Source organism: Fringilla coelebs, assembly GCF_963513975.1.
Source record: "Fringilla coelebs genome assembly, chromosome: 1".
Classification (NCBI taxonomy): Eukaryota; Metazoa; Chordata; class Aves; order Passeriformes; family Fringillidae; genus Fringilla; species Fringilla coelebs.
The window spans coordinates 57,253,304-57,268,621 of NC_140028.1; the positions used below are offsets into that span (position 1 = coordinate 57,253,304).

Genomic DNA, 15,318 nt, shown 5'->3' on the forward strand with positions numbered 1-15,318 from the left:
TCTCTTCTCTTCTCTTCTCTTCTCTTCTCTTCTCTTTTTCTTTTTCCTTTCTCCTTTCCTTTCCTTTCCTTTCCTTTCCTTTCCTTTCCTTTCCTTTCCCTTTCCTTTCCTTTCCTTTCCTTTCCTTTCCTTTCCTTTCCTTTCCTTTCCTTTCCTTTCCTTTCCTTTCCTTTCCTTTCCTTTCCTTTCCTTTCCTTTCCTTTCCTTTCCTTTCCTTTCCTTTCCTTTTCTTTCCTTTCCTTTCCTTTCCTTTCCTTTCCTTTCCTTTTCCTTTCCTTTCCTTTCCTTTCCTTTCCTTTCCTTTCCTTTCCTTTCCTTTCCTTTCCTTTCCTTTCCTTTCCTTTCCTTTCCTTTCCTTTCCTTTCCTTTCCTTTCCTTTCCTTTCCTTTCCTTTCCTTTCCTTTCCTTCCTTTCCTTTCCTTTCCTTTCCTTTCCTTTCCTTTCCTTTCCTTTCCTTTCCTTTCCTTTCCTTTCCTTTCCTTTCCTTTCCTTTCCTTTCCTTTCCTTTCCTTTTCCTTTCCTTTCCTTTCCTTTCCTTTCCTTTCCTTTCCTTTCCTTTCCTTCCTTTCCTCTCTTTCCTTCTCTTTCCTTCTCTTTCCTTTCCTTCTCTTTCCTTCTCTTTTTTCTTTGCTTTTGCAGGGGGAGGAAATTCAAGATATTGTAATACATCTCTGCTGCTTTTTCAAGGCAATTAATTTTTAAAATGAAGACAATAATAGCTGGTCAGTACAAACAGCAACACTGCATTCTGTGTTCCTTGCTGCTAATGCTTCCTCATTTTTGCTCTTAAAGTAACAATTTAGTAGGGTTAGGATGAGTCTGTAATGGATCATGATGGTCCAGTTGCCTGAGTCATTGCTATTTAGTCATTCTACCAAAGACATAAAAATTGGATTTCCCCTTGCTCATGGCTTCTATGGAAATCCCATGGTATTGTCTGAGAAACACATTTATAGGCACAAAGCATATGGTTCACAGCCCTCAGCAGCAGGTCTGAATATCCTCTAAAATTTAGATAGCTCCCCAGTCACATTTTAAATTCAGTTTCCAGATTATCCTCTAAGGTAAATGGACAGACAGATTTCACATCCCAGAAAATTTCCTTTGTTGATATATGTTTGTTCTCAAAAGGCAAAAAATGCTTGTTTTTTCAAAGTGCATTTATGAAGCCAGGTATTGCTGTACTGACTGGCAGACATTTTGAGGTAGTACCTCAATTTCTGAGCTGCTTTAGAGGCTTCTGTAGCCATTGCTGTGTTTAATCAAATATTCATGGCAAGAGACATTAGTGGGGGTAACTCACTGGATCCCTTTCTCCCACTTACGAAGGAAAATATAAAATCTTAAAAGAATGCAAAGATCATGTGAGAGACAAAGCTCTCCAAGAATCACAGAATGCTCCCTCTTCTGTGTTTTAGTGGTGCTCATGTCTGCAGCTGCAACACTATATAAAGAAAATATTTTAACTGCAAGTTCTAGCAATAGGATGTAAATATGGTAATTTTGTGATGCAGAATCAGTGTCCTGAATAATCAGGATTGTGCAGTCATCACTGGTGTGAGCTATAACATAAATGATTTTAGTTCTTTTTCTGGTTGTGGAATAAATACCCATCTATATTTTGGTAATAGCATACCTGTTCTATAAGAGTTATGTCACACCTCAGCCTGAGGACTCAGCTAAGGAACACACATTACTGCATTGTTCTGTATAAAAAGTAGCGAGTAAAAGTCCTCACAATTTCTAATTTTAATTAGTATTGCTCCAGGGAGGAGTACACTATAAAGACATAAATTGGAGAAACTGGTAAAAGTCATTTGCTTTATGAAATTGTTTTTTAGTGGGGTTGGGGTTTTTTTATTTGTTGGGGTTTTTATTTTTTATTTGTTGAGGGTTTTTTTAATTTGTTTTATTAGTTGTTTCCTTTTTAAATTGTACTATTAAAATAGAGAATATATATATGTTTAATTTTATTTTGGCTTGCCTCTTACAACCTGAAGCTGGTACCTCATACAACACAGTTTTGCAAGCTGCCATTTTGCCTTAGTGTAAAAGTATGATATCATGTTTCACCAGGTATGGTACCTGCAGAGTTGTCATTTCTGCTGAATTCATACTTCAGCTTCTTTTTAAATCACAGCTGTATTTTGGGTCTCTAAATTCCCATTTCTTTGTCAAGCCAGAAAGCAACTTATATTCTATTATTTACTTCCCTCCTTTTGGAACTGTACTAGTAAACCTAAAAATTTACATGCAAGGTAATAATTTTTGCAGTGTTCATGGAGAAGTAGAACCATAACTCAGGAATGCTGTCTCATACTGTATGCTTCCACATTACGTGCTGCTCTGCTATAATAGGCACTGAAAGGAAAAATAATAGCACAGAAGGCAGCAAGCCGTGGTGGCAGAAGCTGGTTTGAATCTCTTTTGTGTCTGAGCTGCAGTTTCTGGATTTCACATGCCACTGTGTGACCACCAATAGCTGAAAATGACTGGAGCACTGGATGGTCTAGCCACATGTAAAAAATTCCAGAGATTTCATTCAGGAACTGTGAAGTGGATCCTCTATATTAATTTCCTTTCTACTGCTGATGGCTCCATGCTGTCCATCTTGCTGTTAGCTAAACTGCTACCAACCACCAATATCTGAAGCATTCAACCCTTCTGAGAGATTAATTCCTCTTTGTTCACCTCAGCATCTCTTACCTGTGTGCTACAACTGCAGACAATCATAATGAATTTAAAATCTGTGTTACAGTTCTTTACAGTTAAAGCCAATGGCAAAATCACCATCAGTAACGTGCCTTGCTTTAATGTCACACTCTTTTCTCCAAATGTCTGTAGGAAGTGTAATTACTTTGTACATGTCATGTTCTGAAATGATTGCTGCTTATTGTCTTGTGCTGTGGGCATGCTTTTTTGTCATTTCCTGGCTTGCTTTAGTAACACTTAACTAACAGGCAGTGAGAGAGGACAGGAGGAATGTCATTTAAGAGGTGATAGTTCTCTACCCCTTCCTGCTTCAGCAGATCATTCCATTGGGTTTGTCAGGACTCTTTTCCCAGCACCTGGAATTAAGGAAATCTTTTGAAGGGACTGCTGCTGAGCTGCTCAAACAGCTTCTGTGATTTGTGAGGCCACAAAAGGAATGCTGACAAAAAACTATCCTCAGTTAAGGAATGTAAGAAAGAAAAACACAGGACAGAATATTTACAATTTTAATAATGATCTTCCAGGGAAGGCATGTGGGTGGTACTTTCAGTGTTTTTTACTATTATCATTCGTTTTCATATTCTGTTTATTTGCTTATTGTGGAGGGGAGATGGGTGTGGAAGGAAGTACCTCAGTTGAAGCAGTTTATTCTGCTGTCTGAAAAAGGAAAAGGGACTCCTCCCCTCTCCAGTAACAAGCAGATCAAGTTCCTTGACGCCCCTTACCAGATTTACCTCTGCTCATTTCCTCTACTTTTACACAAGTGTGATAAAAATGGCACAGTTTGTTCACACTGAATTCCCTTTCAGGGAAAAAAAAAAGCAAAATAACATCACTTGCATCCCTCAGTGAATTAGAGCCATTGTTTTGGATTTCCTGGTGGGTAATTGAAGGCTTTTACAACTAGAAGAAATTATTTATAGAGTCATGAAAAATGGATTAACTTTCCTGAGTGCTTCATTGATGTTTTAGACGTCTACTTTATTCCAATTAAAGTTCTATAATCTAAAAATCAATAAACTTCTTTATTTTAGAGAATAAATTATAGAGGAAAATAATTTGTTTCGTCTCTGTGAACTGCCTTATTGCCACATATTTTCTATATGCAATCTCTGCAAGGAACAAAAGAACTCAGAGTGCTGTTACTCTCAGTACAGACAGAAACCTTTCCTTTATTCCATCCATTTCATAAATTGTTCAACCACTTGCAATGGCTACTACCAAACACCGCAAAACATACCTCAAATGCATGTCATAAAATCCATTTCTGCATTTTTTGTGTACTGTGCCTGCTGTCTCAAGTCTTATTAAGGACAGTCTATAATTTCAAATTGCACTCTAAAAAAACCCAAAAATCCTTTTTCCTGTAGAATTGGGGGAGAGGTGTGTCTTCCTGCCTTCAAGTGTTTCAGGAAACTTTTTAACATTTCCAGGGAGCTAATTATCAGCTAATACAATATTTCACTTTTGCATGGCATCTACTATTATTATCTAGTTTGAACTTGAAATAGCATTAAGGTCTTCTAAAGAATACTTCTAATGACAATTTCATAGAAAATTATTTCATAGTGACCCCAAATCTGAATAACATATGGTTTAATAAATGTGTTTAATATATGGGTAAAAAAAGTAGATTTTGAGAGGTAGAAGTTCTGAAAGCTGTGTTTCATCCCTGTATATATTAATGTGAGAACTTCTCTGATTTTTTTCTCATTGGTGGCAGAAAAACAAATGGGAAATCTTTAGTCAGTTTAAACAGCTCATTTTATCAAACTGGGAAAGGTGCTTTTTATCTCCCACAAACCACCCTCCTCCTTTTCTTCCCAGCAAAATACACACAAGCAAGGGTAATTCCCTGTGTTACAACATAAATACAAAGTTCCTTGAAGGAAATGCTTTTTACCAGAGTCCAAGACTTTTTCCTGTTCTTGGACGACACTGTCTGCAGTTTGAATGGCATTTTGTCCTCAGGGGCCTTCCTCCAATGGAAGTGTGGTAATGGGACAGCTCTGAGGTTTGTAACAGAGGTAGAGGAAAATTATCAAAAACAGATGATTAATTCTGCTGCTTTTGTGCAGGGAGAAACTCTAGCCTGGCTCAAATGGGACTGAATCTGCAGTGTAATCATTTGCTGAGGTAATCTCAGGCACAGCTGATGCTAAAGTGATGGTCCTGTTACACCTCAGAACCATTCCCAACAGCCGGGCATTCCTGCCTCTTTGAGCAGCTCAGAAGTAGAGCAGATCTGACTTCACAGAGGAAACCAAACATGCATAAAATGTATTTTGCAATTTGATTTGCCTTTTTTGTGTCTTTGTTTTTGATAAGGGTTAGTTTTGCTAACATCAATCTCCCTATTTCCCTGGCTCTTCAGGTGTGCAAAGAAACTGGCTGGGAGTGCAAAAGGGAGGGCTCAGATGAACCACCTGCATGTCTTAGACTTTGTTTTATATGTGTTTAGTTCTCATGTTCTACTCACATAATAAAATTGTCTTTTATATATAGTTTTTGTAAAATAGATATCTATTTCATCTGGCATAAATCCTTTATCGCCATTTTTCTCTGTGTTGAGCAACGTAAGCAATACTGCCTGCCAATTATTCTCAATTTTTAAATTTTTTTCCCAATCGAGGCTGTATTTTACCTACATAAAATGTGGTGAAAAACATATTCCCTCCATCCTGTCAGACCAAATTTGCTCTCTGACTGTGTTCTCAGACCTCATGTGCTGTGTTCTCAGACCTCATGTGCTGAGTTTCATTTTATGGCAATATTTTTTATAGGCTAGTGATAAATCTTTGTGAATGGAGTGTTTATAATGAAAATACTACCAGGCCAGGAAATATTGGTCAATATAAAGATCAGCAGAATTATAACAGCCACAGGATTAAACAGTACTATTCAATCAATAGTACCTGCAATAGCACCCCCTTTTCAAAAGCAGTATACTGTCTCCACACTACACACTTTTTATGGATGTAAGTAATTTTTTCCTTTATTTTGATTTAGATATTCTAATATTAAATTAGAAATTCGCTGTTTCACTCCATGTCTGTAGTATCAGTTGAATTTCATCAGACCTGTATAGAGTTTTCTGGAATAGTGTATCCAAGGGGAAATGTCAACATGATTTGAAATGCAATAAATATTTAACAGTGACATATTCCTATCATCAAAGTGATATGCAATGTATAAATTTGCATTTTTACCTTGAATTTTTCAGTAAGATGCTTTCTGTTGCATCAGTGATAGATTTAGGCATTGATTTTTTAACAATCTATCTGATAAAATCTCTCTTTTGAAGGAGCATTTAGTTTGGCTGTAAAAAAAACCACAACATTTTGAGGAAGGGAAAAGTGAACACTGAGCTAACAGATTGGTAAACCAGGATGATTACACTACATACATAGCTACCAGCATTAAATTATTCTGGTACCTGTACTTTGCAAGGATGTAAAATAAAATTATACTCCAATTTCTGCCCGGAGATCTACCATCAGTTGGCTGTCATAATGACTTCAGGCTCAACCCAGGAGTCAAAAGCAGGTAGCCAAGTGTGGAGCTCTACCTACTTAGACATGGTAGAAGATTATTTAAGAAAAGGTAGCTCAGTCTACACTATTTTATCTATCCTTCATATTTTTGGTTTTTTTTTTCCAGTAGCTTTATATTCTTCCTGCTTTTCAATTATTCCAGGAGCAGGTTATTTTTTCAGAATATTTTCTTATGTTGGTTTGTTATGTCTCCATGATACAAAATAAACACTAAAATAATTTCCCTAGCTGTTGTCTCCTCCCCCCACTTTAGTCTTTCCCATATGCACTTAGGATCAGAGCATTCTTTTCTTGTCAATTCTTGCATTTTGCAATTGGATCTCATTCAAATGTTCCTTGGGGTGAAGGAAATTGTCACTTGCAGAAATTTCTCCTCTACCTTTTTTTTCCTTAGTACTTCCAACATGGAATGTCTGCTTTGTGAAGTTTCTGTTTAAAAAGTTCACTGAGTTTTGAGCTTGAATAGGTGAAACTATATGTATATAGCATTATGTATAAAAATGCTTAGTCTTTGTTTACTTTTGTGGTGAATGAAATAAATTTACTTGGCACAGGCACAAGTTCAGAAGCAGCTAGTATTCTCATTATGAACCTTGATTTTACAACTTCTGTGGAGATGTTTTATATTAGGTTTTATATTAGTTTCTGGCTGACTGAACCTGTGGTTTAAAGAATAAATTAGGCCACCTTGGACAAAGTACTCAGCCTTTTCAGGTAGCTTTGTTAGGGCACTCATTCAAGATTTTATTTGCTGTTAATTAACTGGCTGGCATTTTGATACATTTTAGTGCTAAACTGCCCACATTTCCTCTCAAAAGCTTTTCCTCAAGGTCGTGATGCCTGTATCTTTCAGTACAAAACAAAATCCTTGACCGTAGTAACTTCTCCATACACAGAAATTTTGGATCATCTGTGTAATGGGTCAGGAAAACCTGCAACTCTCCTAACTTAGTGCAAGTCAGGAAGAGCAGCTCAATACTTTCTTTAAATGATTTTTTTTTAAATAGGGGATTTTTTTTCTCTCACAAGTAAAATGACTGAGAAGAAAGTATTTCATTGTATTGCAGAATAGTTCAGGTTGCAAGATGAGGCTGCCTAATGCTGGGCTATCAGGGTTCCCTGAAAATACTTTTAAAAAAATAAACTAAAAATTCAAATTATCACTGCAGAAAATTTCACTTCTATAGAATCCATGAAACCAAACTCAGAAATCCTTCTTTTTGAGAGTCTTCAGCTGGAAAATGATGTTTGTTTTGTAGCAAATTTGGACCTTAGCCTAATTTTGTGTCAAGTGGGAACATGATTGAACCTTTTTCGACTGTGCTGGCATAGTTAAAGAGCTGGACTCGGGACAGAGGGTGAGAGGGGCTGGTTTAGTACTCCAACATTAGCACAAGTGCAAAAAAGCTGCAAAGAATTAATGAATTAATGAAAATGAATTAATCTCTGCAAGGACTGGTGTGGTCTTTATATGGAAGACAATATAAGAAAGCTAACTACAAGCTTATTATGCTTACCTGCACATTGGCTCAGAGCACAAAACTAAAAAATTGCTGCTCCAGTTTCTTTTACTTAATCTCCTTGAAGTTCAGACACACAGGCCTACAGTTACAGATGATAAATAGAAGAGCACCAGTCAAAGAGATATCATATGTAAAACAGATCAGTTTTCCAAATATGTGTCAGATTTTGGCAGCAGAAACATGAGCAAAAATGGAAAAGACTATTGGGTAATGTGAGATGTGTAAATAATTTTCTTTTGCCTGCCCTGGGTGGAGATGTTAGGTAGTAGGTATTTATATGTGTCTCCTCCCTTTATAAACACATCTAAATGCATTATTAGGAAAAAAAAATCTTAATGGAAACCAATTACAAGTAGAGAGCAAGTTAAACCTACTCATTCTTGAGAAGATGTGATTGATGTTCTAATATTTCTACCACAGGAGCTACATCAATTTGTGATAGTCTAAGCAGGTGATTCACAGGTTAAGTGCAGCAGGACAGCAAGTATTTAAAAACACTTCCCAGAAAAACACAGCAGCAATTAAGCCAACCTGGCCTTCAGTCAATACACTGGCTTTAATTACACATTTCAAGATACTGCTTTTAAATACCTGCTATTTTAGGTAGGGATACAGTGGAAATAATACTTGTTTTTCCTGTGCATGTATTTACAAGCAATTCACATTGTAGGTATTGAAACAATTTTTCTGTTTTTCAAAATATTGACATGCAGACATGCTCTCCACAAAACTCCAGCATTATTGTGCCAAAATTGGAATGTTGAAAATCAGCATATTGTAAATGTACTGGTCTTAAACTGGCAATCCTGCAGTCTCTTCTTCATGCATATGTAAAGCTCCTTCTTTTCTGGAGGAGGACTTGATGACAGTGCAGAAGACTTTTAAGTTAAGTACTAGCCTTCCAATTCTGGAAAGTGATATGGCTCTGTAACAAATGTGTATCTACTCAGGTACTTACTAATTTTGATGCTGTACAGTTTAAAAATTACTATTTTTATTTCAAATTCTGAGGAAAATGAAACTATTTTTCAATTAAGAATGGAAAATAAATATTTTGAAAAGGGAGGCTTTGTCATTCATTCTCTTCATATATTTCCTATGTATTTTATCCTCAATTTAAATTAACTTTATTCAAAAGCATTTCTAATAAACAAACTAAACCATTTTCTTAAAAATCTGTCCCAAAAATTAGGTTTTTTATACTCTTTCCCCCTTCAGAAAGATATGTGTATCTGATGGAATTAAATCCAAAATTATTTTAGAATACATGAAAGTTGGAGCCCAGCTGTGTTCCCTGGAGGTTTTATTCCAACTGCAGTTAGATTCAAAGGAAAATTTGTATTTCTTTATTTGGAATTGAAACAGGCCCACAGTTTCACTTTCAATACGTATATGGAAATCAATATGCTGTAATGTAGTTTATGCTGTTTTTCAGTTTCCATCTGCTGCCTTCCATTGCATCTTTTTGTGAGTGACAGCATAATAATTGCTGTACCAATTAATGCCCTTCCATTCCAACTGCATCATTACTGCAAAATAAATGTTTTGCTTTGTAGCAGTTTGTCCTGCTATGAAACTTTGCTTTAGTTATTCCAATCATCTAACAGCAGAAAAGGAAAAGCTGCTTTGTCATCAGTAGCTCAATAGAAGACACTGTATATTCAATACAGCGAGTTGGCAGAATTTTAACCAGTATCAATTTATAAATAGGATAGCAGCAATCATTTATTTTCTGCCTTAAATGAAAGTATCCTTTTTTGATGCAATAATAGCCACTTAACTGATTTGAGGCCAAAGTAGGGGTTTTTTTTTGAGAAATGTTTTTTCTTAATCCAGAATAAAATATGAAGTCTTTCTTTGCAACAAAAGCTCTTAGAGGATAAAAGCTTCCATCTGAAATAAGCAGTCATAAAAATTTAGTTCTTTTCAGTAAGAGTTTAATTTTCCCTAGTAGGATTTCAGTGCATAGCTACAGTGCCTTTCCCAGTCTGTCCTGTGTCCTAACAAAAATGCTGCAAAGAATATCTGAGGTTGAAGCACTTTGAGACAAGCTTTCCCATTCAAACAATATCCTCAGTACAATCTCTGGGCCTCCTCTGGTATAAATATGAGCTTTCACTGCTGTTGGGAAAGTCCTTGGGGAATGCACATCTAGATTAAAGACTGGTACTACTTTTGGGAACTTTTCTGGCTCAAGAGTTGCATTTAGTCCAGTGAGAATTGTGTGAGGAAACAACATAGAGCTAACTCCTTCTTACTAACGTTTCATTCTTGAAACATCTGTTAGCTAATTGGGTTTTTTCCACCTTCTTGCACTATCCTGTTGTGCAATGATAAAATCTCATCATCTCTGTTTCCCTGCTTCCCAGACGGTTCTGTTTATTGTGAACAATAAAATTTTACAATTAATATTTCTAAAAAGAAACAACTGCTTTACAAAGGAAAAATTGATTCACTTTGTTTATTCTTAGCCTGCACTGATTGATCCATAGAAATTTCTTTTGAGCATGCATGTTCTTCTATAGCATTTATAGAAACAGTTATAGCAATTGCAGAACTCTTGCAGTCATTAAGTCTTGGAGACTCCCAAATACAAAACACAATACTAGTAAAGATATCCAATTGGCTTTAATTTAATGACTTCAATTTTGTGCTCATAATCTTGGAAATGGAAATACCAAATTTTATTTTCAAAAATAAATTTATTATTCTTACCTAGAAAAATAGAAATACATTAGAAGTACGTACTTTTGTTTGTAAAGTCATCTGTTCAGAGGTTAAGAAATCCCAGATGAAAGCTTGCTGTGCAGCTGCAAACGTCTTTATTTTTACCTAATGGCTATCTCATATAAAGTAATTAAAGGCCTGCAACAGAAGCTGAAACACAGGAGCCTCTGGTTCTATTAATTTTTAATCACTGTACTGCAAAAACATAAACTTATATTAGATCTTGGATGGGAAAAGCTTTGTCACGGGGTTTCACAACTGCATCAGAGCTGTGAGCAGTCTGGTGGCGATGGCGCTCGCCCGCGTTCGGTGGCACATTGCTCACGGGTCATCATTTGCCAAACAAACCATCTGGCAGGGAAACCAGCCTGAGGAAAAACTGCCATCTCTTCCCCTTGGCTGCCTGTTCCTGCTCCTCAGCTTTGCCAGTGCAGAGATTTTCAGGGCTCTTGCAAAGCAGATGACCAAAGTGCTTTAGTCTACAAAGCAGCCTTGCGGTCTCAGTGGCTCGGCTGAGGGACGGTGAGCAGCAGTGTCAGTGCAGCGCAGAAAGGGAACATTTTCAGCTGATTCTCCACAGAAAGTGCAATGATGAGCCTTACCCACAGGCAGAGGGGAATTTTAACACAGGACTTGTACATCAGAGATGAGGGCTCTAACCAATGAACATCAGATGAGAATCCCTTGAATTCTTGTATTTGAAAAAAAAGCGACCTTTGTTTCATTTAGAAAAGAAAAATGGTTGGCACCTGCCTTCTGGTTAAGAATTTGAATTCAGAATCTAAAACAGAAACATCTCCCAATAAGCAGCAGTAAGGGAGCTTTTAAAGCTTATCCCTGGATCTCTTCCCTTCTTTTTTTTTTTTCCTTTTCATTTAGCTTAGTACTGCAAGTTTTCTCTCAGAAGTTGTGATCGATCTGCTTATATGTACATCAGTCACTGCTGTTACTAGGAAACCATTGGGTTTTTCCTCTAAAGAATTGTTATAAATAAGCACCATGCCATGAAATAAGATCCTTGTGTATACTTCCTCTGCTTCCAACATAATTAAGATCAGGAAAAATCTAATTTAATGTAATTTACTGGGTTACATTAAATTTTCTTGATGGATCATTCATACCTAATTGCTTTGGACTGCAGCTTCATTGCATTCTATAATCCTGAGAGTAAATTTGAATAAAGGATGAAGCAGGCTGAATAATACTTATGTTTCCAAGGTCCTGTGCTGGAACAGAAAATAAAGCAACTTTTCCTCTGTAAGCCATGGGGGAAAAAGCCTCCCCCAGTTCCATCGCTGTCTTCAGGTCATGAAATCTGTGTGAATCAAATTCCTCTTGTGCTGACTTCAGAAGAATTGTAGGGAAGAGTTAGTTTTGTGTTCTTAAAAGCAGCTGCAGTATCAAAGAGCTCCAAAATCCACAAACAGTATTCTTATTCTTATTCTCTCTTAACCTTTTAAGGCCCAAATGTGACGGAAGCAGGAAACTTAGAAATCTGTGGAACTTGAATCCTTCACTGCAAAAACTTTACCTGTATCTTTAGTTTCAAAATCCTTACTGCTGACATAAAGTGTAACTTTGGAGACACTGCAGTACCTAGAGCTCGATAAGACTGATCAGTTGAATGAATCTTACAATAATATTTAGGAATGAAAATAAAAGGATCTATTATAATATAGAAGTTCCAGTATGTGATATGCAGAATTTTAACAAAAAGCTTAAAAGTGCCCTAAATTTTGGAAATTTACTACTTAGCAGTCTTAAGTCAACTTGGAACCTTTTTGACTATTTTATTTTTTTGCCACTATCATTTTCTTATTCATTTATTGAAGTATATTAACATAGTTAATTGCTGGGTTTTTTTTAAATATAACTTGAAAGTAAATATATTGCCTAGATCCATTCTTTCCAAACTTGTAACATTTCTATTACCCATAGCTCTCCCATTTCTTTTGGACCAATGTCCTCTACTCTTTTTGTTATTATTTTCATAGACTGATGTCATACTTTTCAGCTTGAACCTCAAGCAGACATCTTAGACCTCTCGGCTCTGTTAAGTGTGCCTTAATCTTTTCGATCTGTCTGTCTCTCTTCTATTTCACTACATATCCTAGAAGTTAGGAGAGAAGAACTCTCCTCCTTAAACTCTTTGGCTACAGAATGGCAAAAATTAGCCCTGTTGTGACATTTAGCATCCACAAATTTTCCTTTAAAGAACAGCAAGGGATGTGTTAGCTTTTGGAAATGGAAGACCTGAATTTAATTTCCTTTTTAACCCTAATAGGTTCAAATTCATCTTCTACATTCTAGAACACTGCCTAAATTCCTTAGCTAGAAATTAGTGGCTAGAATTTAGTGTATTAGGGGCACTCTTCATCAGTGTAAAGCTACACTATTGTACAAAAGTGGATTTTAAATTAATTATACAAGATACAGCAGATGATGCAAATAGGCCTGAGTTTAGGGAACTCTGTGGTTAGTAAGCCTCTTTACTAAGTGCTCGTTGTCACAGGGATTGTTTTATAGTCTTTAGATAAAATACATTAAGAGAATGAAGGAAAGTTATACCTCTACATGTTTTATTTATCTTTATTAGTAGGAAAGAGACAAATTTTACACGGGAAACCATGTGCCTGGTTTAGCAGCTCCTTATGGCATTTAAAAGACATATCATTCTCTCCTGGGTAAAAGGAAAGCAAGATCTTACATCCTGAGAAGAAAATGCGGCAGATTTGCAACAAAAAAATTAAAATCTAGAATCATACATCTTCTCATGTTTAGGTTTGCATTAGATTAAGAAAAAAAGTAATAGTAATTGTGATGTCATCCCAAATAAAAGTAAAAAACTAATAAAGGCCTTATATAATATCATGTTTAAATGTTGGTTAAAGCAATAAAACCTTTAAGACTATTCACATACATTTTCAGCTACTGTGTAGCTCAGAGCTCACAGTCACCATAAACTACTTCAGTTAGATGCAAAAGCTTCTCGAAGCAGAAGACATTTCAACCTTTCATCTCAGTCAAGTTTTGGTAGCCATTCATGAATGAACAGTAAAAATACACATAAAAAAATTCATCCTGCTCGCTTATGCCGTGAAACTGATCTGTAACATGCCACTGGGAATTCAGATTCTGGTTTTATTGTCTTCAGTGTTGCTAAGATGTACCTTTTATTCTGTTTTTCATTTTGTTGGATTTTTTTTCTGTCTTGGTCCCAGCATTGGTCTGATAGTCTCATGTTCAGGGGGAGCCGTGGGGTTTTTTTCATGAGGAAGTCAGTAATATGTTATGATCAAACTTTTCCAAATGCAAGTGAGGAAAAGTTTTCCCAAGTCTGGTGAACATCATCCTTGGTTCCAGCACTACTAGGCCAGCTGCTAACTGTTTTGAAACATGTCAGCATGAGCTGAATTCTTTAGTATTTGAGTCTATACCATTGCAGCTATTCTTTAATATCTCTGTGGTTGACATAAAAATATGATTTTGCGTTCCTACAGATAGTGTGTATCAAGATATTTTTTAAAGCATTATGTAAAACCATTTTAAATCCAAGCTTCAATATATATTTCCAAAAAACAAAATACATTGCACGAAGGTATGCATTTTGGAAGTTTGTTTTTTGCTACTTATTAAATTTCAATTTCAAAAGGAAATATGAGGTAGGAAAACTCTCAGGTTATAAAATTGGGTCATCGGGGTTACCTGAATTTCATCATTGGCTTTTCACACATGGTTTCCCATCTTGCTGATTAAAGCAATGGTTATATGAGATTCACAAGCCCATCTGGAAAAGCGCACATCCTGGCACATCCTCCTCCCAAACAGTATTCTGCCATGTGCACCATATCCCACCGCCAGTTCCTTTTGGAATTACAGTGGTGCTGTGCTTACCTGACAAATTGGCATCATGTTCAAAGGACAGAAAGCAAATGAAGTGGGATTTGTGGGACTAATCCCTTTAAAACCCCTGGCATTACCTTCATGGGCAGCACTTCAGGTAAAAAAGATGTGCTCTAGTTATTTGTGAGCTCTAACTGACATCACTAAGACTTACTAAGTAGAAAATACACAAATACGACACTCTGAAATTCTGAAAAATAATTCTGACCTTAAATTACATCTGAGTTGGGTCTGGGGCCTTCTGTCTTGGCTGGGAATCTGCCAGCCACTTGTGCCCTCAGCCACAGGGAATACCCTCTTCTGCAGCTCCAGAAGGGCCCAATGAAGGAACTCTGCTCTCCGGGCACCCTGGCACCGTGGGACAGTAGGAAGTTAATCCACTGGAGTCTGTGTCTATGGTGAACAGCTTGAAAGCCCACTCACGTGTTGTGTGTTCATGTCTCTCCCCTCCAGGTCACAACCTCGGCTCAGCGAAGGTGTCCCGGGCGCAGACATTTCCCAGCTACCCGTCGGAGCAGGGCGAGGAGCACCAGCAGCCGCTGTCGCTGGCCAGCAGCTACGCCTTCAGCTACGGCTCGGGGCTGGTGCAATGACAGCCGGGGGCTGGACATGGACAGCTGAGCCTGGAGCCTCCCGCCAGGACCGGGGAGCCGCCGGCCCCTCTGCACCCACCATTTGCCCTGAAAACTGATGCCTACCAGCTCCAGCCGGGGCGCCGCCGATGCGGGAACCTGGAGAGGCGGCTTCCCCGAAGCAGAGGCTAAGTCTTTATTTATTTATTTTGCCGTTCCTTTTGTCGATATGTTCAGAAAGGAGGGGGTTGGGGGGTTGGGGGGAGGGAGGAAGGGGGACATGTCTGTGTTGTAAGAAAGTGGTGGAAACAAATGAAACTGTGTTGG

General features: G+C 37.3%; 1 protein-coding gene across 1 annotated transcript in view; it reads left to right on the forward strand.

The window, feature by feature from the left end:
* DOK6 (docking protein 6) overlaps nt 1-15,012 on the forward strand; it is a gene marked incomplete at both ends in the record, with an annotated part of 240,067 nt that extends 225,055 nt beyond the window's left edge. The window contains one exon of the mRNA XM_084213089.1: nt 14,873-15,012. Within this exon, the coding sequence (XP_084069215.1) occupies nt 14,873-15,012 (140 nt within the window). The remainder of the gene's footprint in view (nt 1-14,872) is intronic.
* Between the last annotated feature and the right edge of the window lie 306 nt (nt 15,013-15,318).